The 23597-nt window shown below is 48.7% G+C and overlaps 2 protein-coding genes across 2 annotated transcripts in view; both read left to right on the top strand.

Moving 5' to 3' along the window:
* Window positions 1-9499: 9499 nt before the first annotated feature.
* LOC311216426 (olfactory receptor 14C36-like) lies at window positions 9500-10432 on the top strand (the record flags this gene model as incomplete). The annotated part of the gene is made up of 1 exon (XM_084297962.1): window positions 9500-10432. The coding sequence occupies one exon, from the start codon at window positions 9500-9502 to the stop codon at window positions 10430-10432; it is 933 nt and encodes a 310-aa protein (XP_084154088.1).
* Window positions 10433-12224: 1792 nt separating this feature from the next.
* The window catches only part of LOC311216425 (uncharacterized protein), a gene marked incomplete at both ends in the record, with an annotated part of 28666 nt that continues 17293 nt past the window's right edge, over window positions 12225-23597 (top strand). The window contains one exon of the mRNA XM_084297961.1: window positions 12225-13137. Within this exon, the coding sequence (XP_084154087.1) occupies window positions 12225-13137 (913 nt within the window). The remainder of the gene's footprint in view (window positions 13138-23597) is intronic.

Here is a 23597-nt window from a genome sequence, read left to right as displayed (position 1 = left end):
TTCATGTGTTCAGTCATGTGTCGAACACAAACACCTAGATTCCAAGATCTGTGTCCACGCTGATGGGTTCACACGGCACTCTCAGTCTTACCATCTGTTCCATAAATCCTTAGAGCTCTTTGAAGTATGAGGCCCTCACCCTCAGACTTCGAAGTATATTCCAATCTGGATAAACACATATTGCCTAAATCAATCTCCCTGCACTGTGTAGTTTTACTGTAATATAATATGGTGGATTTATTTTATTATTTTTTTTTTCTTAATGGAAGGCTTAGAAGCAGGTGTTTTACTGACAGGAAGAATTAAAAGACATTCCAGTTTTTCATTCCCTCTACAGCAGGTCAATCTTCATCAGCTGGCAGAATCATAAGAGCTCATGCAGCTCACAGAACTGCAGTGAAATATGTCTCCGGTTAGCTAGACAAGAGAAGGTTGGTGTGCAGATGTAGACATGGGTTGTAGGTAAATATATCAGAAGAAGTGGGAAGCAATAGCTCTACAATAAGGCAACAGAAGAGGAACAGCTGACAATAGGACATGGTGAAAGTGAGAAAGGAGGAAAGGAAGCTATAAATCTGAGTTATGGAAGAATCACTTTTTCTTCAGGCTTTATTCAACTAAGAAACACATAGTTTTGAACTGCGCTTTTCACAGATTAGGAAAAGTGGTAAATCTACAATTTAATCTGCCATTTGGATAGTTAAGGTGCTGCCCTGTGTTTAGGAAGAAGCAGCTGGAGTGAAGATTAGACTGGTTTAAAACAGAACAGGGTGGAGTTATTTCTGCCCTCTGAGCCCAGATTTCTACTTTCCATGGGCAGCTGCAAGATAGCTAGAGAGCAGCTCTCTGCCATTTACAGATAGATAAGTGATTGTTTCCCATTCCAAAATTAGATTTATTTTTGATTAATAAGCATCCAAATTCTTCTGTATCACCCTATCTCTGTCAGAAAAGGAGAACAATGAAGAAAATAAAGGGGGGGAACGACGACATGTGGTATAAGCAACCCAGACAAGTAAATCAATATTCTAATTCTCAACCAGAAAAAAGTTCAAAATACTGAAAGGGTGTCAGAAAGCTTCCAGGAAGTTTAGTCCACACTGAAGGTATTGGCACCCAGAGAGGACTGACAGCATGAGTGTCTGCTTGACAAAGAAAGAACTAATCACGTGGGTCTACCATTTAAGTAACTTTCAAAGGGCAATCTGAATAAAGGAGGCAAAGGATTGATCTTATAGGCTAACTACAGATATACTGGTTCAAAATCCTATGTGAAGAGAAGTTTGAGGTCTCTTACCTAAAGAGAAGGCTTAACAACCCTTCAAAATCATAAGAGATTGACTTTGCAGAAACACTTTCAGACTGAGATGAGAAAAGTAATTTAAAGAGTCTTAATTTTCTTGTATTACTCAGAAGCCAGAGTTCACATAGACAAAAAAGATAAGGACTTTAACGCATGCTTCAGTCCTCCAGCTCAAGCTTAGCCACCATGCCAATAATGTCAGGGACATGGAGGCTCCACAGAAAGCTGCAAAGGGAAGCTCTGTTCCAGCTTAATAAAATAGCGGGATTGTCCTGGAAAATAGACAGGCTGAGTGGCTCCCTGGGAGTGAGTGGGGATTAGGTGTTTATAACTAAACATAAGTAAATTGAGGGAGGTTGAAACCCACCCCAGAGGCTGTACATCCTCCTTCAAGTCTTGAAGAGCTTTCCAGTTAGAGAAACAGACAGCATCTCCCCTGTGAGAAAGACAATTTCAGAGAATTTTGCCTAACCCCCTTTAGAATCTGAAAACACTTATCACTGTGCCCTACCAATTCCATGTAAGCCCAATACAACCTCCCACCTGCAAGGTAAAAGCAGAGCCCGGACAAGCACCAGCAGACCCATGAGCCGGCAATGGCAAGACACTGCTGCTGCTTTGGGGCTGCTAGCAGATGAAAACCCTGGGAAAATTGCTCAGAGCTTTTTTTTTTTTTGCTCTTCCCTCCATGGATGAGATAAAACAAGGAGGGTTTTGGCAGGGGGTGAGCTATTCCACACTTGTGCTTAGGTGGGAGATTAGAAACAAGCCTAGGTGTTTGCACCTAACCCAACACACACACACATCGCAGAGCAACAGGAAACACACTATCATGGCCCAGCTCTGCACAGCCATGGACCTCCTGCTGCCTCCTGAGAGCCTGAGGCAGAGCTGACCTCAGCAGAACATCCCCACCCATCTCCTCTTTGAGTCCTGTGACCTGACCATATCCATGTCACCTCACCTGCCTCCTCCAAGGCCAAGTGATTGCTGCAGGACCTTTCATGCCCTGCTCAGCTTCATGAGGCCAAACTGCTTCAGTTAGGTGACTAGACCACAGGAACGCAGGATTTGGGGCTTAGGTGTTCAGGTTAGGGTTTAGGGATTAGATCTTGCCTTCCAGGGTTAGTAGTTGGGCAGAGTATTAGAGGGAGGCCTGTGTTTCCTGCGTTGGCTTCTAGTCTGTGTCTAGTGTGGAGATGATGTTATCTGTTGGGATTTTCTTCAGGGCTCTGTTGAGGAATCATGTTAAGGCTGGAATTCAATGCTAGGGATGAAAGGCTGAGGAATAGGGTGAGAATTGAGCTAAGAGTGTATGGTAATGCCTTATGGATTTGGGACTTGGCTAACCCACGCCAGGTGAGATTTGGGGTTAGGAGTAAGAGTAGTGGATTCCTTGCAGAGAGAGGGATAGCATTTAGATGTAGGGGTAGGGCTTACAGTTACTGCTTAGAAATATTGCCAGGGCTTGACATGGATGTTTTCCTAGTAAGTGTTGCAGCAGCACAGCCTTGCCTGAACCCCTCTCACCTCTTCCAGATCTTTCCTTTCTGTTAGCCAAGTCCCTCTTCTCTCCCCCAAATTTCCCACCTTTATTCACCCAGATTTCCCCTGGCCTTCCCAAAGGAGTCACCCTGTTGGGGGCAGCTTCCTGAAAGCCTTTGTGATCTCAGAGGCTCTGCCTCCCTGCTGTTGTCCAGACAGGTGCTGAGACAGAAGTGACCTCACAGCCAGCATCCACAAGGGTCACAAGGAGGTGTTGTGCTCAGGAAGCCTCTTTCTAGCCCCCCCAGGAGTACCAGATGCATGCCCTTCACAGTCCCTCGGGTACTCTGCCTGCCAACCAGCTCATGCTTCAGAAGGTCTTCTACATTTCCAGGCTCACGTTTCCTCATGCAGCCTTTAGCAACTCCATTGCATCCTAAAGGAAATGCCCACCCATGTGTGGAAAAGTGATTCAAGAACTTTATATATACTTTGGGAAAACATATATTTTAGGCAAATTCTGCAGAGAAGGAGTTGATGTGACAGTTATGATGGCTAGGATTGCTTTATTCAGATGGTATTTAATATCTTCATCGATGATCTGGACGAGGGCATTGAGTGCACCCTCAGTAAGTTTGCAGATGACACCAAGTTAGGTGCGTGTGTTGATCTGCTTGAGGGTAGGAAAGCTCTGCAGGAGGATCTGGATAGGCTGCACCGATGGGCTGAGGTCAACTGTGTTATAAATGGCTCAGGATTCAAATTAGGATTAAATAAAAAAATAGGATTTATTGAAAGAATATAAAGGAATAGAGGTAAGCAAACAGCACTGGGTGCACCAGCAGTCTCCGCTCCACCAGGACACACATCAGTTACATCAAGCAGCTGATTTTTATGCTCCTAGACTAATACATATTCATTACTACTTCTAAAAAAATAGATTATTAAAATTAGCTTCCGGGGTGCAGTCCCTCCTACTGGAGCATGCACAGTCTCCTCTGGGGTCTCTTCTGGGGGTCTCTAGGGGTCTTTCATGCTGAAGGCTCGTAGTCTTCCTCTCCCCCTTTGTACTTACTGGGCACCATACCAAGTTTATAGAACATCCTCTTCAAGTCTTGTCTCCCAGCTGTCCTTCAGCTTCTTTCTCCTTCCTCTTTATCTCTCGGCCCCCCCTAACCAGATACCAAAGATCCACATAGTATCCCATAACAGTCACTAGTTGTTATCAGTTGTTCTGAAACTCCCGGACACACAAGTGATTAAAACATTCTTCCCCAGCCATTCACAGACACATCTATAGCAGTGTTAGAAATAGAAGTCCGGAATAACAAAAGCAAACAGGTTCATAAATTTAAGAAGTGATAAATTGACTAGAATGAGGGGGAGACTGGGACACACTGCATCTGTGGTTCAAGAATTAAATTGCCAGTGCAGGGCCCAGAGGCAGACAGGATTTAAACAGGATTGTTCTTTATGGACACGAATTATTAAAACATTCCTCACAATCCCTTATCTTATTTTTAATATCATCAATTCGTGTCACTTCTGTTGTTAATAACTGGATTTCATCAGTCCGTTCTTGGAGGGTCCTATTCTTAAACATCATAATTGACATATCCCCTTCCCTTTTTAATGAAGTTATTACCAATGTACTATTTATCACCCGGTGTATTTATAACGTAAGGCAAGGTATCATACAAGGTATATACAATAACATAATTACACCACATGACAATAAAAATAACACTCTTTTAACCCATGGTCCACCAGGCAGCCATGAAAATAAATCCCATTCCATATCCTTCCAGGTTTGTGTTTGCTCGCTCACCTCCCCCCTCCTTCTCTGGGATGGGAGAGAGAAATGGGAAAGTGAAGCCTCTGAGTTGAGATAAAAACAAGAAAATAATAACAATAATAATAACAATAATGATGATAATAGTACTACTAGTAATAATGTGTACGAAACAAGTGATGCACAATGCAATTGCTCACCACCTGCTGTCCGATGCCCAACCTAACCCCGAGCAGTCCGGCCCTCCTCCCAGCCTGCCTGCTGACAGGACAGTGAGAAGCTGAATTTGGCTTGGTCCTTGGCTTGGTGTAAGCACTGCTCTGTAACAATTAAAAACAATTAAAACATCAGCATATTATTAACATTCTTCTCATCCTAAACCAGAACATAGCATTCTATCAGCTACTAGGAAGAAACACCCTTTTTATCAATCTTTAAACAGCAATTACTAAAGCTAATTTTTCCACAGACTTCTCCTTCTTGTGCTAGTAAATAATCCAAAGCTAGGCAATTTTGATACAAAGCAGTTCTCATCTTTATAACTCATTTAGATCAGTTCTCATCATTTATAACTATTTCTATTACAGCTAATAACCTAATTATTCTATTAAGTATATATACTGGGGTCCTATAGTCCCAGGATCTGTCTTCTGCCCACGTAGCTGGATTATAATAGGCAAACGCCTTCAGTCAAGGAGTTAAGCCTGCTTTCAGGGTCAATTCAGGCTTGTGTTACCGTTCAGCCTGTCAGGGTGATCCAGCTCCTGGAAAACGAATCACAATTTTATTTACGTTTAAAAAAGAGGTTTTTTTATGTTATTTTCTTGGGACAACCTGATCTTAGTGTGGGAGAAGTCCGGTCGAGGCCCTCTCACTCGGCAGTCAATACCCATAGGGGTTGCCTCCCTCGGTAGACTATACACACTGCAGTGGAGGGTCCTGCCCCGGTCTTGCCTTCTCCCTTTTCTCCCTTTAGGCTTGTTCCCTTTATTTGGCATCCTTAATTCATGCAGAGCCTTGTTGCCAGAATATTAGTTCTTCCTTAGCTTGAGTTTCAGTTTCCCAGGAGCGGACTCAACCCTCCAAGTTTCAGTAGTTACTGGTCCTTTTATTCTGGATGCGTGGGTCCCTTTCTGCAGTTCTCACAGCTGTTTCAGTAGTCAGTAAAACAAGGTACAGTCCCTCACATTGGGGGTTCAGTGATTCTTCCCTCCCATGGCTGCTTGTTGAAACACTTTCTTTTTTATCTTCTGACAAGTTAAGCGACGGTTATGTAATTTGCTTTGCTGTAGCAGGATTCATCTGATAGCCGTGGCTACATTCACATTTGTAGCCACCTTTCAGGTTGATACAGATTTGACTACAGATACCAGGGTTTTGGCATTCATCACTATCTCCACAGTTTCCCAGCTGGACAGTCACATTCATTTATGTTGTATTCCTTCAGGGGCTCATTACCCCAGTCCTTGCAGTCTCTCTGCTGGTTACACACCTTATTGATATCTATGCATTCTCCACTTCTGCACTTGAATTTGCCAGGTCCAGAGCACTGAATAACATTGTTACAGTTTGCTTCATCAGTGCCATCCAGACAGTCTCTCACACCACTGCACTGCCTACTCCTATGGACACCGTTCCCATCTTCACATCTGAACTAGTCTGGTCCACAGGTCCAAGAAGGGCAGTTAATTTCATCACTTCCATCCTTGCAATAAGGATCTCTGTCACATCACCACTTCTTGTAGATACATTCACCTGAGCTGCACTGCACCTCACTCACAGAACACTTCACCGGAGGTGCAGGCTGGGGTCCACACTGCTCCAAAGATTCATCCGAGTGGTTGGAGCAGTCACCTTGACCATTGCAGACAAAGCTTTTGGAAATACATTGTCCACTGCTGCATGTGAACTCTGCTGCACTACAAGTCACATTGCCACAATTCTCTTCATCTTCTCCACTGTCACAGTCTTTTTCACCATCACATTTCCATGACACTGTTCTCATATGACACAGCCCAGCACTCTCATCAGACCCATTTTCACAGTCTGGATCCCCATCACACTGCCATCTGTTTGGCACACACCGACCACTGTTGCACACAAAGTCAGATTCAGCACACGTCTTCTTCACACAAGCACTCTCATCACTGCCATCTGAGCAGTCTTCACATTTTGCTCTAGCACCGTTGGCAGCAGTGCACAGGCAGGCGAAGGCGAGCAGCAGGCAGAGCGCCCCGCACCATCACCTGTGTCACTTATACTACTCCTATTACCCGTGCTGTTAGTGTCAGTGGCATCCTCCTGGTACCGTTTCTGTCTTTGTCGCCCCTTACTCTCCCCCTTTTCTTTTTGCCACTGACCATTCACCACAAATGGATGAGACACATGATTACTAGTTAGGAAAGAGAGTGTTAACATCTGCTATACGGCTGCAGGCAGTGCCAGCTGCAACCTTAAATGCGGTTTGTGAAAATCATTAGTAATGTGGTTCGTCATTAGTAATAGTTATAACACCGATCTGAGGACAAATAGTCTTTTTTCATTGCAAGATAAACCTCTTATGAAAAGAATGCTAGAGTGAAGCAGCACAGCTCAGCACAGCTGCCACTGCCTCCATGGTTATGTCAGACAGGCTGCAGGGTCCTGATATCCGCCCCTCTGCTCTGTGCCGACTGGCCACACGGTGAGGGTCGGCTGCCGGTGTCCACTGACGCCTCTGGTCTCCCGTAGCAACTCGATCTCTCGGCGCCGCTCCGGGCTCCCGGCCTGTTGGGGTCTCAGCCTGTTCGGATCCTGGATGGGACCTTGAGCACTTCTGGTCTAGTGGGAGGTGACTCTGCCAATTTCACGGGAACTGGAACTAGAGCTTAAGGTCTTTTCTAACCAAAAACATTCTATGACTCTATGAGCTTGCTGGGTTGTGTAGTCTGTGTAGACAGAGGGATTTCATTTGCAGTGAAAAAGATTAGTTCTCTGGAATATCAACAGGTGCTTGAAAGAAATGCAATAAAATTTGTGGGTGTCCGAACTAATAAAAGGACAAGAAAAGATGATTCCCATATCAAACACGTATTTTGATTTAAGAGAAAAGGTAGCACTGGAAATAGGTGTCTCTCCCTAGCTGACAGCAGGAAGAACAGTGATTGCATTGGTTTGATTCCAAGTTGATTCCCCTGGAGGCCCAGGGGCTTGTCAAGAGCTCCCAGTGCTGTCCACAGTAGAGGCAGTGAATGGTCACTGTGTAACATAGCCAGGGCAGTTTCCAAATGTGAGGCATGGGAGAGAGCAGAGACCCCTTCTAGCCTCTGGACAGCAAACAAAGAAGGAGGTGCCTTGGTTGGCTCAGTTGTAACCTTTCCATCAGCAGGGAGAAGGAAGATCCATCCCTGTCCTTGCAGGAGTGTCCTGCCTAAAAACAGGGCATGGAAAGGTGATCCTTGGACCTCATCCATTTTCTGAATAAGGAAGGATGGAGCTGGAAATGAGATTCCTTCAGCAGCTGAAGGAAGGAACATCAGTAATTACTTCAGTGTGTTTCAAAGGTGGTTCCCCTGGAGGCCCAGGGACATCTCAAAAGACATAAGAGAGGGGAGAGACAGAGAGGTGTTGGGCTGGAGCTGTGCTGTTGAGCTGGGCTGGGCTCCTGGGCACAAGGGGAGCTCCTGGCAAGCAGGCAGCACTGCAGAGAGACAGCTCTGCCCAGGAGCAGCTCCTCTGCACAGCGCAGCAGGGCTGGGGGCACTGCCTGCAGGGGACAAGGGTGGCTGAGAGAAGGGAGGGAGATGTTAAAGGCAGTGTGGAGGGGGGATGCTGAGAGCTCACTGCAGGAGAAATCTTCAGAGCCCTGAACAGGGTAAGTCTCTCTCTGCAGGGCAATGCAGCTGTTGTTCCTGGTGCCATCTTCAGATTTGATGGCAGATCCAACAGCCTATGGGATCTTTCAGGAGAACTCTCAGAGTTTCTTTGGATAACAGAAGAATGTCAAGCTCCAGAGCAGGGATTACCTACCAAAGCTGTCAGAGGGACAGGACTTGAGGGTTCCTTCTCTTGGGGCTGGCTTCAGGCTGTGCAAGCAGGGTGCAGGCAGGGGTGCCCAGGGCTGTGGTGCAGATCAGGGTCCCTGCTGTGCCTCAGCGGCTGTGTGCTGGGGCAGGGCCTCTGCTGCCTGAGAGGCTCAGCACTCAGCCTGCCCGGGGAGCTACCCAGGACACTGCGGGGAGAAGCTGTGGCTGGAAGGACCAAAAAGCCAGGGCAGAGCAGGGTCCTGCTGCCGGCAGGGGGCTGCTACATGGGCCAGGCTCCTCATACCTCCCCAGCACCCCCAGGGCATTTCTGGGGGAGATTCTTGAAAGGGAAGAACAACACCTGCCATAACTGACAAGATGGCACTCTCTGAGGTCTCATTTTTTAATTTCCTGCTTTGGATGACAGTCAGGGAGATGATAATTGTGTTGTAAGCATTGTAGAAGGGAACTAAACTCATAGAGTATTACAGTTAAAAGAGATGTGTAGGTCTTTGAGGAACCTCACAACTTCACTCCGCACCCTTTAGCCTACAGACAGCACCAGCACAACCTTCATTGTTTCTTGTGGGATTGGTGGATGTCCTTCTCAGCACTTGTAAATAGGGAGATACCTCTGGCCATTGGATGCCTGAGATGCACCCCTGGTGTTCTTTACCAGCAGCACTGATTACTGCTGAGATTACAGAGGATCTTCATGGTCTCTGTGGCATCTTTAGGCAGACAGATGCAGAGCTCCAGGCAGGAGCAAGTCTTCTTCAGATGAAGATGCAGTGAGGATACAGCCTTGTTAAGGATATTTTCTTTGAAATAAGGTTTGTTTTTGCTCAGAAAGGTCTCTCTAACATGTCACTGTCTATTACTCCATGGACAGGCAACCATGCCCTGAGGCAGCAAATGTCCAACAGCACCTCCCCAACAGAGTTCCTTCTCCTGCCATTCGCAGACACACGCAAGCTGCAGCTCCTGCACTTCGCGCTCTTCCTGGGCATCTACCTGGCTGCCCTCCTGGGCAACGGCCTCATCCTCACTGCTGTAGCCTGCAACCACCGCCTCCACACCCCCATGTACTTCTTCCTCCTCAACCTCGCCATCCTCGACCTGGGCTGCATCTCCACCACTGTTCCCAAAGCCATGGACAATTCCCTGTGGGATACCAGGGCCATTTCCTCCTATGGATGTGCTGCTCAGATTTTATTCTTTGTCTTTTTCATTTCAGCAGAGTTTTATCTTCTCACCATCATGGCTTATGACCACTATGTTGCCATCTGCAAACCCCTGCACTACGGGACCATAATGGACAGCAGAACTTGTGTCAACATGGCAGAAGCTGCCTGGGGCATTACTTTTGTCTATGCTGTGCTGCACACTGTCAATACCTTTTCCCTTCCCCTCTGCCAAGGCAATGCCGTGGACCAGTTCTTCTGTGAAATTCCCCAGATCCTCAAGCTGTCTTGCTCTGATGCCTACCTCAGAGAAGTTGGGCTTCTTGTGGTTAGTGCCTGCTTAGCATTTGGATGTTTTCTTTATGTTGTGCTCTCCTATGTGCAGATCTTCAGGGCCGTGCTGAGGATGCCCTCACAGCAGGGACGGCACAAAGCCTTTTCCACATGCCTCCCTCATCTGGCCGTGGTCTCCCTGTTCATCAGCACTGGATTATTTGACTATCTGAAGCCCCCTTCTGTATCCTCCTCCTCCCTGAATCTTTTGCTGGCAGTTTTGTATTCAGTGGTGCCTCCAGCAGTGAACCCCCTCATCTACAGCATGAGGAACAAGGAGCTCAAGGATGCAGTGTGCAAATTGGTAACTGGATATTTTCAGAACCAATAAACTGCCATTCTTCCTCTGCATATCATTTATAATGTAGCTCATTACAAGCCTAGAAGTTGGAAATTTGTGTGTGGTTGTGTTGCATTATCTTATCTTTGATTTATATGTGATGGTGTTGCACACAAAGGTATCATTGTTCATCCTCTTCCATTTCAGTATCTACCTGTCTGTGTGACTCTGAGACATGGAATAAATGAGAAGCCAAGCTCTGTGTATTTAAATAAAAGAAAGAACCCTGCTGTGATTTGCTTGCCTGAGATTCTTCCTCAGAGACCTGTGGTGGAGCTGCAGGGGCACTTGGATGTGTGCAAAGGTGGAGGGAAAGAGTCCTGGCACAGCAGCACTGCCAGGGAGTCCCAGGATTTATTTTATTTTATTTTATTTTATTTTATTTTATTTTATTTTATTTTATTTTATTTTATTTTATTTTATTTTATTTTATTTTATTTTATTTTATTTTGTTTTGTTTTGTTTTATTTCATTTTTATTTATTTTATTACTTTATTTTATTTTTTTTCCCAAGCTTCCCTCTTTCACCTCCCACATTCTTCTTCAGAGCCCTTGTGTTACTGTGAGGACTGATTCTTCTTGTTGCTCAGGAGAGGCAGGAGAGCATGGAACATACAGAACATGAGTCTGTCCAACGTGGAGGCAACTAGGTGCTAAAGCATTCAAGGTGCTAAATCAGCGCAAGGAGAGCTCTGCAACTCCAGGAAACATGGCAGGCATAGGGAAAACAATCTCCTGGATTTATTGTTATTCCTCTGGTTGAATTTCATGTACTGAATACAGTGAAAAACAGCTCCCAACATTGGAAATGAGTTGGACTTGATGCTTCTTGTGGGTCCTGTCCAGCTCAGACTATTCCATAAGTCTCTGACTCTGAAGAAGGGCAGCTATCTGTGCGCAGCCCCCATGGCCAAGGAACCACTTGTGTGGGAGGCACTCAGTGGCAGTGCCCCCCACCAGCTGGCTCTGCCTTCCCAGCCTGACCAGCATGGCCCTGCAGAGTGCCCCCACGGCCCTGTGCACCACAGCCCTCGCTCTGCAAAGCAGCACCACCAGCTGGGGGGCTGTGGGCAGCATGGGAAGGGGCTGCAGGAATGGCTGCTCAGGCCAGCCCAGACGTGCTGGGCTGGGGCAAGGCTGTGTGGGACATGGGGTGTCCCAGGAGCAGAGCAGGGCGCTGAGTGTGTGCAGTGTTGCTGCCTGAGGAGCCCCAGGGCCAGCAGTGTCATGCTGTGCTGTGCTGGGGAGTGGGTCTGGACTGGGGGGCTGCAGGATGTCTGAGAAGGTGGAGTGGCGGGGTTTACATCCTGCAGATGGCAGCAGCAGGGACACTGCTACTGACCTCCCCTTCTCCATTTCCTGTTTGTGTGGCATCCCAGCATGGGCTGTTCTGCTAGGCTGGGCTGGGCTGTGCTGGGGAGAGGAAAGGAGGTGTGGAGAGCTGGGGAGGGTTTGGGCTGGGGTGGCCTCCTGAGAGGACAGCAAATGTCCAACAGCAGCTTCCCCAACTTGTTCCTCCTCTTGCCATTCGCAGACACACGCGAGCTGCAGATCCTGCAGGAAGGACTCCTCTAGAGCCTGAAGCAGCCCCTGCTCCCAGTGCCTCCCTCAGCCAACACCAGCTGCAGCTTGAGCAGGAGAGCTGCAGAACAGTTCTCGTGCTAAGAGAGAGGCTCAGTTTGGGGGTGCAATATGACTTGCATTAGGTTTTCCTCAGAGAAGTCTGTTCTAACTTTGTTTTGCCTTCTTCTCTTCAACAGAAAGCCTTGTACAAAGTCAGAGAATGCCCAACAGCCGCTTCCCCAATGAGTTCCTCCTGCTGCCATTCACAGACACACACGAGCTGCAGCTCCTGCACTTCGGGCTCTTCCTGGGCATCTACCTGGCTGCCCTCCTGGGCAATGGCCTCATCCTCACTGCTGTAGCCTGTGACCACCGCCTCCACACCCCCATGTACTTCTTCCTCCTCAACCTCGCCCTCCTTGACCTGGGCACTATTACTACCACCATTCCCAAAGCCAAGGCCAACTCCCTATGGGATACCACAGCCATTTCCTACACAGGTTGTGCTGCTCAGTTTTTTTTATTTTTCTTTTTTTTTTCAGCAGAGTTTTATCTTCTCACCATCATGGCCTACGACCGCTACGTTGCCATCTGCAAACCCCTGCACTATGGGAACCTCCTGGGCAGCAGAGCTTGTGCCCAGATGGCAGCAGCTGCCTGGGGCAGTGGCTTTCTCTATGCTATCTGGCACAAGGCCACTACATTTTCCCTGCCCCTCTTCCAAGGCAATGCTGTGGACCAGTTCTTCTGTGAAATCCCCCAGATCTTCAAGCTCTCCTGCTCTCACGCCTATCTCAGGCAAGGTCAGCTTCTCATCTTTAGTGCCTGTTTAACCATTGTATGTTTTGTCTTCATTGTGGTGTCCTATGTGCAGATCTTCAGGGCCGTGCTAAGGATGCCCTCTGAGCAGGGCCGGCACAAAGCCTTTTCCACATGCCTCCCTCACCTGGCCGTGGTCTCCCTGTTTCTCAGCACTGTCATGTTTGCCCACCTGAAGCCCTCCTCGATCTCTTCCGCATACCTGGACTTGTTGGTGTCATTTCTGTACTCGGTGGTGCCTCCAGTAGTGAACCCCCTCATCTACAGCATGAGGAACCAGGAGCTCAAGGATGCCTTGAGGAAACTGGTGCATTGTTGTGTTTCAGAAACAAGAAATTTCCCTTAATCTTCTGCATAAGAGTGATAATGTAAAGCATTTCAGGCACAAGATGAATTCTGGTGTCTTTTTGGACATTTTTAATAATCTGCAGAGCAGCACCGTCTCAGGGCTGTATGGAATGGGAGTTGCATGGTGAAGGGGTGCAGCTCTGTCTGTCCAGGCCAGCACAGATGCACTCAGCTGCAAATTGTCCCCTGGGAGATTGTATGTCTCAGGAGAAGAGCAACTCCCTGTTTGTGTGCAGTGGAGATATGGGGAGAGAAACCCTTTGCTACTGGTGCCAGCAGCCACATTGTATGCACACAGGAAAGATGAACACAAAGGAGCACAAAGGCCATCAGTTATTCCCATATATTTCATGAAGGCCAGTGGGGCAAGATAGTGTCATGAGGCCGAGTAACATCTCCTGGGAAGCCACGTGAGTGCAGTCCTGGGATGTGATTCCTTGAACCGAGGTCCATGTGCCCATTCCTCATGCCTTGGGGCATCTCAGAAGAGGGCAGAGCAGGAGAAAGCAATGCAGGGCTGAGGTGCCTTCCAGCCTCTGGCAGTGGCTACAGGACCAAGAGGGACATTGCAAGCGCTGCAGTGCACTGCACGTGGTGTGCAAGTCAGGGACTGTATGACATTTGGAAAAGAGGGTGGGCCACTCAGGAAGACTATAAGGATGTTGTGAGGCTGTGCAAGGACAAAATTAGAAAGGTCAAAGCTCACCTGGAGCTTAATCTGGCTACTGCTGTTAAGAATAACAGAAAATGTTTTTATAAATACATAAACATGAAAAGAAGGACTAAGGAGAATCTCCATCCTTTGCTGGATGTGGGGGGAAACTTAGTGACAAGAGATGAGGAAAAGATGAGGTGCTTAATGCCTTCTTTGCCTCAATATTTAGTGGCAAGACCAGTTGTTCTCTGGATACCAAGTACCCTGAGCTGGTGGGAGGGGATAGGCAGCAGAATGTGGCCCTCATAATCCACAAGGAAATGTTTGGCGAACTGCTACAGCACTTACATGTACGCAAATTGATGGGGCCGAATGGGATCCACCCAAGGGTACTGAGAGAACTGGCAGAAGAGCTGGCCAAGCCACTTTCCATCATTTATCAGCAGTCCTGGCTATGAGGGGAGGTCCCAGTCAACTGGCGACTAGCAAATGAGATGCCCACCTACAAAATGGCTGGAAGGAGGATCTTGGAACGACAAGCCTGTCAGTCTGAACTCAGTACTGGGGAAGCTCAAGGAAGCTCGTGCCATCACACAGCACTTGCAGGGCATCCAGGCAATCATGCCCTGCCAGCATGGGTTTATGAAAGGCAGGTCCTGCTTAACACACCTGTTCTCATTCTATGACAGTGACACACTTAGTGGATGAGGGAAAGGCTGTGGCTGTGGTCTATCTTGACTTCAGTAAGGCTTTCGACACTGTTTCCCACAGCATTCTCCTCGAGAAACTCACTGCTCATGGCTTAGTCTCATGTACGCTTTGTTGGGTTAGAAACTGGCTGGATAGCTGGGCCCAAAGAGTTGTGGTGAATTGAGTTAAATCCAGTTGGAGGCCAGTCACTAGAGGAGTCCCCCAGGGACTGGGGCCAATTCTCTTTAATATCTTTATCGATGATCTGGATGAGGGGATTGAGTGAACCCTCAGTAAATTTGCAGACCACACCAAGTTAGGTGCATATGTCTATCTGCTCGAGGGTAGGAGGGCTCTGCAGGAGGATCTGGATAGGCTGGACCGATGGGCTGAGGTCAGCTGAATGAAGTTCAACAAGACCAAGTGCTGCGTCCTGCACCTGGGGCACAACAACCCCAAGCAACGCTACAGGCTGGGAGATGAATGGTTGGAAAGATGCCAGGTGGAGAAGGACCTGGGAGTATTGGTGGATAGTTGGCTGAATATGAGCCAGCAGTGTGCTCAAGTGGCCAGGAAGGCCAACAGCATCCTGGCTGGTATCAGAAGCAGTGTGGCCAGCAGGTCTAGGGAAGTGATCGTCCCCCTGTACTCGGCTCTGGTGAGGCCGCACCTCGAGTACTGTGTTCAGTTTTGGGCCCCTCACTAGAAGAAGGACATTGATGTGCTCAAGCAAGTCCAGAAAAGGGCGATGAAGCTGGTGAGGGGTCTGGAGAACAAGTCTTATGAGGAGTGGCCGAGGGAGCTTGGGTTGTTTAGCGTGGGGAAAAGGAGGCTCAGGGGTGACCTTATCACTCTCTACAGATACCTTAAAGGAGACTGTAGCGAGGTGGGGGTTGGTCTATTCTCCCATGTGCCTGGTGACAGGACGAGAGGGAATGGGCTAAAGTTGCACCAGGGGAGGTTTAGTTTGGATATTAGGAAGAACTTCTTTACTGAAAGGTTTGTTAGGCATTGGAATGGGCTGCCAAGGAAGTGGTTGAGTCACTATCCCTTGAGGTCTTTGAAAGATGTTTAGATGTAGAGCTTAGGGATATGGTTTAGTGGAGGACTTGTCAGTGCTAGGTCAGAGGTTGGACTAGGTGATCTTGGAGGTCCCTCCCAAACTAGATGACTCTGTGATTCTGTGACTCATGTCTCTCAACAGCCCCATGTGTATGAGGAACCGGTTCAGACATAGGCACCTCGCACAGCCCTGGCATTGCTCTTTGTGCCTCCAGAAACAACCCCCAGTGTCCCTGTGAGTTTTTTTTCTCACCCCTTTACAGGTTCATTGCAGATGCCACTCTCTGCTATGTCACACTACCCTGCCTTTCTGGACTGGGCTGTCAAGCATTTGGATCAGCAAGATTTCTGGGGACTTGAAAATGAATTTAATTTAATTTAATTTAATTCTTTAATTCAATAACTCTTTCCCTTGGAGTGCTCTTCAAAGACAGAATAAGGGGAGGGGAAAAAAAAAAAAAAAGAAAAAGAAAAAAAAGCATTAGCAATGTTGGGAAATGTATTTTGGTAAGTGTGTGCATAAAACTATTCATCAAGAAAGCATGATTTTTTTATTGCACTTGTCCATGGTGCTGTCAATAGAAAACTGGGAAAATAAATAATGAACATTCATAGAAAAAAGCTGGTGGTGCTGGCAAGCTCTTTCAGCTGTTACATCGAGTCCTTTTCTGTACAGGTTTCAACTGTTTCCTCAATCTACTTTCATGGCTGGTTTCAGTTTTCCAGTCAGAGGTGGCCACTACCTCCAGGATGTCCTGGGGTAGCCAAGGCACCCAGGTGGGACAAGTGACACAGGACCTAGGGGAGTCCTTCTGGAGCAAAAACTGGGGGGCAGGAACTGGGGCTGGGCCTCTCAGGGGCTGTGCAGGGGCTGCTTGGGTCCCTCATGGGGAGCAGCTCCTGCCAGGTCACCTGTTCCTGCGTGGGCTCCTCTCCAAGGCCTACAGGTCTGGCCTGGAATCTGCTCTGGAGAGGGTCCTCCACAGGCCACAGCCTCCATCAGTGCAGGTCCACCTGCTCCACCGTGGTACTCCATGGATTGTAGGGGGACAGCCTGCTTCACGATGGTCCTCACCACAGGCCACAGGGGACTTTTGCTCCAGGACATGGAGCACCTCTCCCCCTCCTTCTTCACTGATCTTGGTGCCTGTAGGGCAGTTTCGCACTCCTCTCTCTCTCCCAGCTGCTGTTCTGTATTTTTTTTTTTCCCTGTCTTAAATATGCTCTCACAGAGGCACAAACAATGTCACTTATCAGCCCAGACCTGGCCAGCAGCAAGGCCCTTATCTAACATGGGACAGCTTCTGGATTCTTCTCACAGAAGCCACCCCAATGGCCCCCCACTACCAAAACCTTGCCACATAAATCCACCACATGCAGTCACATGGCATTCAAAGATGAATGCGAGGGACCATGGACCTTATCAGCTTGTGGGCCACAAGGAGGAGATGGGTGGGAATGCTCTGATGAGCTCAGCTCTGCCTCAGGATCTCCTGCCCCAGCAGGAGGAATGTGACTGTGGCAGTGACTGTGAGGTCACTTCTGTCTCTGCAGTTGATAGGGCAGCAACAAGAACATGTCACAGAAAGGGACTGTGAGGTCACTTCTGTCTGAAGTAGTTGACAGGCCACACTTCTACCTGGGATCTGTACTTTTCAGCTGACATCTGCCAGTGGTCCTGGTAGGCCAGCAGAAGGCACCTGGTTGGCACGCTGACTGTGGGATCCCCTCTGCCTACATAACAAGAAGGAACCAGACAGAAGAAGGCCCAGATATGGGTTGTCCTGTCCCTTCTACTTGAGTCTATGACTGGACAGCAGCAGGCACAAGGCTTGGTTGGCATGCTGACTTTGGGATCCCCTCTGCCTACATACCCAGGAGGACCCAGACAGAAAGAAGGCCCACATATGGGTTGTCCTGTCCCTTCTGTTTGAGTCCAGGACTGGACAGCAGGAGACTCAAGGCTTGGGTGTGTCTAAACAAGAAGCTGCAAGGCCAGCAGAAGGACCTTGGTTTGGAAGATGCTGGTGAGGTGACTTCTATCTGGTTGGCTGACAGGCCACAAGAAGGCCAGTGGATTGGGATGCCTACTTTAGGACTGCTTTCCACCCAGGTGGAAACTACTTTGGTGGTAGGAAAGAGCAGGAGAGGAAAACTGCCAGAAATTGCACCTTGGAAGGTTGGCACGGGCCACAAAGAGGAAAAAATGTCTCTCAAAGTATACTGCTGTGGTGCCAGAGGTCACCCAAAGAGTGTCCGTAATCAAACCCTGGCTTTGTTTTTCAAGGAACAGCTGGTGAAGGTTGATGAGACATTGGTGAAATGATGGAAATGCCAGGGTGAGAGCAAGGTGAAGAACAGAGATGGGTGTCTGTAGGCTTCCAGGAAATAGGACAAAGTGTGGGACAGCATAGGAAAGCTTGCAGAGGAGAAGGTGGAGGTTGCTGGCAAGAATGGAAGGCCCCAAAAGCCCTGACGTTTTTGTCCCTTATCTAGAGCTTATGAGGTGATGAGATGTAGTCATTGCAGTGAGGCCTCCTTGCTTCTTTGCAACCCTTGCAGAGGCAGGGAGGTGTCATACCACTGTTCTTCTCATGGCATCACACTGCTTAGAACATCCCACAGACCCCAGGAAGAGCCTTGAGATGGATGTGGGGGTGCAGGATCTCCCCTCCCAGTGGCTGGAATCAGGCCTTGGCTCTTCTGCTTCACCAAAACCAACCAAGACTTTTCTCAGCACAGTGCTTTGCCTGTCTGCAATCATGGTCTCCAATTATCTGCCCTAACAAGTCCCTGAGGAGAATCTCTTGGCAACAGCCCTCAGTGGGGCCCATTAATACTCCAAGTCACTTCAACTTTTCCTTCTGACTTTACTTGCTCAAGCGGTTACATCACTCTTCTCTCAGTACCTGAGCTTCATAGACTCAGCACCATAATACACCATGGAACTCATTAAGATGAAGAAACTTCTAACAGCTCTTCCATAGTTTTCTTCAAGCCTTCACACCTTGTGCAGCTAATTGCAGAGCTTGCATGATGTAATTAAGGAAGAAGATTTCAAAAAGCACCTAATACAAATCTTTTATTGCTTTAAAGGCTGAATTTTGCTGCATTTCAGTTTTGAGCATCATTCTCCTATTGGTATTCATCCAGGGTGATTTCTTTAGAGACCTGCATTGGGAGGATAAGCAGAGTCTGAAGGTCCAATACCTCCACTGCCAGCAGTGGTCTTTGTCCCTGTAGCTGCAGCCCAGCCCAGCACGTGAAAAGCTTTCTAAGACAAGTCAGGGATTCCTTGGGAAAATAAATAAATAAATGAAATGAAATGAAATGAAATGAAATGAAATGAAATGAAATGAAATGAAATAAATGAAATTGAAATGACCATTGGAATCTGAGAAATTCAGCCTGAATCTTTGTAGATACCTGGACATCCATGGTCTCTCTTGGGTCTTCTGTGGAAAACTCAGGATGAGTTTTCCACAGAAAATATATCTTCAAGTGGCTGTTGCTGTACCCATGAGCTTGGCTGCTCTTGGGAAATTGTCCCCTTCCAGCCACAGAAAACTAAATTGAGTAAGGTGAAAAGACCTGCCCAGTCAATAGAGTAGAGCAAAGTCATGCTTCCTGTGCTATAGATGCAGAAGGCAAAAGAACTGCATTGTGCCTCAATGGACGTGTAACCCAGGTCATGCAACTTTACCTTAGTATTGACAAGTCCATCACTAAACCACGCTACTAAGTTCTACATCTACACATTGGCTCTCCAGCCGATGAACCAGCTCATGGATGGCAATCAGGGAGTCTCTGATGGCGTGACGCTGCCTCAGGTGCACCACCATGGTAGCCATTGGCACCTGCTGTTCTTCAACCCTCAGCAAACCCACAACAGAAGGATTCTGTGGAAGGTCAAGCAAGGTAGACAACTCTTTAATGTCCTCTGTCTCCAAGGCTGCTATGCCAAAGCCCCACCCGTGCTCTTTTGGAACTTTGAAGTACCCATTCCTGAAGAAGACTATGTCTTGGATACACAGCCTCTGGGCCAGTCCCAATGGGGAGCTTTTGCCATTCCTTCCCAGTTTGACTCACTTCAGCCTCCAAGACAGTTAACTCTTGGGACCCACCTGTCACTTCAGAAATACAGGTGGGTTCTACCTCTTTATAGCTTGATGGCATTAAGGTACACTGTGCACCGGCGTCCAGTAGAGCCTGATACATCTGTGGGTCTGATGTGCCAGGCCATTAAATATACACAGTCCTGTAAACCCGATTGTCCCTTTCCTCCCTGCCTCCCCCTGGCTGGAAGCAGGACCCCTCTAGTCCTGCTCATAGTATTCATTACTGTGTCTGGTAGACGGCCCACCGGAAACACGTCCCACCATGGCACTGTCATACTACAGGGCAGGGGAGAGGGAGCTGACAGCCAAGGGATGCAGGAGATGGTGCCCAATTCAGTGCAGGAGATGGGGCCCAGCAGAGACAAGGAGTCAAGGCAGTGGGGTGGGGGAGGCCAGGAGAAGCAGCCCATGGGGTGGTGCTGCTTGTGAAAACACATTTGTGCCAGCATCTTGAGTGGGCAGCAGCTGTCTGGAGGTAAGGGGAGGCTACGGAGCACATGCCAAGAGCGCTCCTGCCAGCAGAGACAAGGCCAGGGCTGAAGCCAAGGGGAGAGGCAGGCCCAGGGCAGGGGGGCTGTAAGGGCCATGCTGAGTTCCCTGCCCCTGTAGCAGCCACACTGGCCCTCAGCAGATGTGCTGGCTGGCACACACTGGGAGATACTGGTGTGCATCAGAGAGCATCAAGGAAGGCGCTGGAGAGAGCTGGGGTGAGGCAGGTGGCAAAGCCCCATGCAGGGTTGGCTGGGGTCCAGAATCACACCACCTGGAATCTCTGGCAGAAAGTACCAAGGGAGGTGGGAGGTTGACCCCTAGGATTGAGGAGTCAGGGTTAGTAAGTACCTAAGACCTACTTCAACTGGGAAAGTGATATTGGTAGCATACAAAGGGGTTTGAGCTGCTTTGGAAGTGGTTTGTGTTGACACACAGCTCCTCTGGGCACCGATTTGCCTCTTTTGGGCTGGATGTTTCAAGGGAATGTCTCCTCTACGCATCATGTGCCTTATGCTCCATGGAGCAAGTGGGTCACACTGATTTCACAGCAGGCTCCAATAGGAAACCCCAGTCTTGGAATTTTGGAAGTGATCAAGGACTGACCAAAGAACAGCGACTTGGAAATATTGCTACAGGAGGAGGTGACACATATTGAAGAGATGTCATTGTCTAATAAACTCCCAGAAAATGGGAAGCAGCATGCACTGGTCACTGATGGGTCTGGTTATATTATGGGAAAGCCATCCCTATAAAACATCTATTGGGTTCAGTCAGTCCATGACTTTGGTCTCCAACTGTCATCACATTACTTCAGGGCAGCACACGTGGTGTATGATGTTGGATTGCTTTATGCTGAAGCCAGCTCTTGTTTCATCACTGCTGAGCTTGTCCAGTGTTGTCAACACTGCCCCTTACTTGATTCCATCAAAATTCATTCATTAATACATGAGCCCTTCTGCTTGGTGAACCACATCCAGTTTTCCTACACGAGTGTCACCTTCACTTTTCCTCTGTCTTCTTGTCCTCACTGCCTTCAATATTCTGCTCTAACGAGCTCCAAGGAAGCCTGTGTCAGTGCTGGCCCTCGACGGACACTGCAGGAAACTTGGACTGACTTGGAATTCTTGAGAGATTTCTTCGATTGTCTCTGAGTGCCTGAGGTTCATGGACTCATCACCAAAGCCCCCGGAGGGGTGATTACAATGCCTTGGTCTGGGCCTGTGCTGCTGAGCTGGGCCAGGCTCCTGGAACAGAGAAAGCTCCTGGCAAGAGGGCCCTGGTGCAGAGAGAGCTCTGCCCAGAAGCAGCTCCTCTGCACAACACAGCAGGGCTCGGAGCTCTGACCGCAGGTGGCACAGGGAGAGGAGAGAGGGAGAGAGGGCTTGGAAGCAGTTGGGAGTGGATTGGGAGGATGCTGAGAGCTGACTGCAGGAGAAATCTGCACAGCCCTTGACAAGGTAAGCCTCTGGCTGCAGGGCCATGAGGCTGCAGGTCCTGGAAGGGTCTCACAGAATCACAGAATTTCTAGGTTGGAAGACACCTCAAGATCATCGAGTCCAACCTCTGACCTAACTCTAACAATCCCCACTAAACCATATCCCTAAGCTCTACATCTAAACGTCTTTTAAAGACGTCCAGGAATCGTGACTCCACCACTTCCCTGGGCAGCCTGTTCCAATGTCTAACAACACTTTCGGTAAAGAAATTCTTCCTAACATCTAATATAAAACTCCCCTGGCGCAACTTTAGCCCATTCCCCCTCGTCCTGTCACCAGGTGCGTGGGAGAACAGACCAACCTCCACCTATCTACAGCCTCCCTTGAGGTACCTGTAGAGAGCGATAAGGTCGCCCCTGAGCCTCCTTTTCTCCAGGCTGAACAAGCCCAGCTCCCTCAGCCGCTCCTCGTAGGACTTGTTCTCCAGACCCCTCACCAGCTTCGTCACCCTTCTCTGGACCCGCTCAAGCACCTCAATATCCTTTTGTAGCGAGGGGCCCAAAACTGAACACAGTACTCGAGGTGCGGCCTCACCAGAGCTGAGTACAGGGGGATGATCACTTCCCTAGCCCTGCTGGCCACACTGCTTCTTTTGCAAGCCAGGATGCTGTTGGCCTTCTTGGCCACCTGAGCACACTGCTGGCTCATATTCAGCCGACTATCAACCATCACTCCCAGGTCCTTCTCTGCCTGGCAGCTCTCCAACCACTCATCTCCCAGCCTGTAGCTCTGCTTGGGGTTATTGCGCCCCAGGTGCAGGACCCGGCACTTGGCCTTGTTGAACTTCATGCAGTTGACCTCAGCCCATCGGTGCAGCCTATCCAGATCCTCCTGCAGAGCCTTCCTACCCTCGAGCAGATCAACACACGCGCCTAGCTTGGTGTCATCTGCAAACTTACTGAGGGTGCACTCAATGCCCTCATCCAGATCATCGATGAAGATATTAAAGAGGACCGGCCCCAGCACCGAGCCCTGGGGGATGCCACAAGTGACTGGCCTCCAACTGGACTTGACTTCATTTACCACGACTCTTTGGGCCCAGCTATCCAGCCAGTTTCTAACCCAACGAAGCGTGCGCCAGTCCAAGTCAAGAGCAGCCAGTTTCTTGAGGAGAATGCTGTGGGAGACAGTGTCAAAAGCCTTGCTGAAGTCAAGGTAGACCACATCCGCAGCCTTTCCCTCATCCACACAGCGTGTCACTTTGTCATAGAAGGAGATCAGGTTCGTCAAGCAGGATCTGCCTTTCATAAACCCATGCTGACTGGGCCTGATCGCCTGCTTGCCCTGCAAGTGCTGCGTGATGACTCTCAGGAGGATCTGCTCCATGAGCTTCCCTGGCACTGAGGTCAAACTGACAGGTCTGTAGTTTCCCGGGTCTGCCCTCCGGCCCTTCTTGTAGATAGGCATCACGTTTGCTAGCCGCCAGTCAACTGGGACCTCCCCCGATTGCCAAGACTGCTGATAAATGATGGATAGTGGCTTGGCCAGCTCCTCTGCCAGTTCACTCAGTACCCTTGGGTGGATCCCATCCGGCCCCATCGACTTGTGCACATCCAAGTGCCGTACCAGGTCACCAACCAGTTCTTCGTGGATAGTGAGGGCCACATCCTGCTCCCCATCCCCTTCCACCAGCTCAGGGTACTGGGTATCCAGAGAACAACTGGTATTGCCGCTAAAGACTGAGGCGAAGAAGGCATTGAGCACCTCCGCCTTTTCCTCATCTCTTGTAATTAAGTTTCCCCCGCATCCAGTAAAGGATGGAGATTCTCCTTAGTCCTCCTTTTTGTGTTGATGTATTTATAGAAACGTTTTTTGTTATCTTTAACGGCAGTAGCCAGATTGAGCTCCAGATGAGCTTTGGCCTTCCTAATTTTGTCCCTGCACAGCCTCGCTACATCCTTATTGTCCTCCCT

Source organism: Netta rufina, assembly GCF_964035555.1.
Source record: "Netta rufina genome assembly, chromosome: 18".
Taxonomy (NCBI): Eukaryota; Metazoa; Chordata; class Aves; order Anseriformes; family Anatidae; genus Netta; species Netta rufina.
This window is presented reverse-complemented; position numbering and strand designations above follow the sequence as displayed.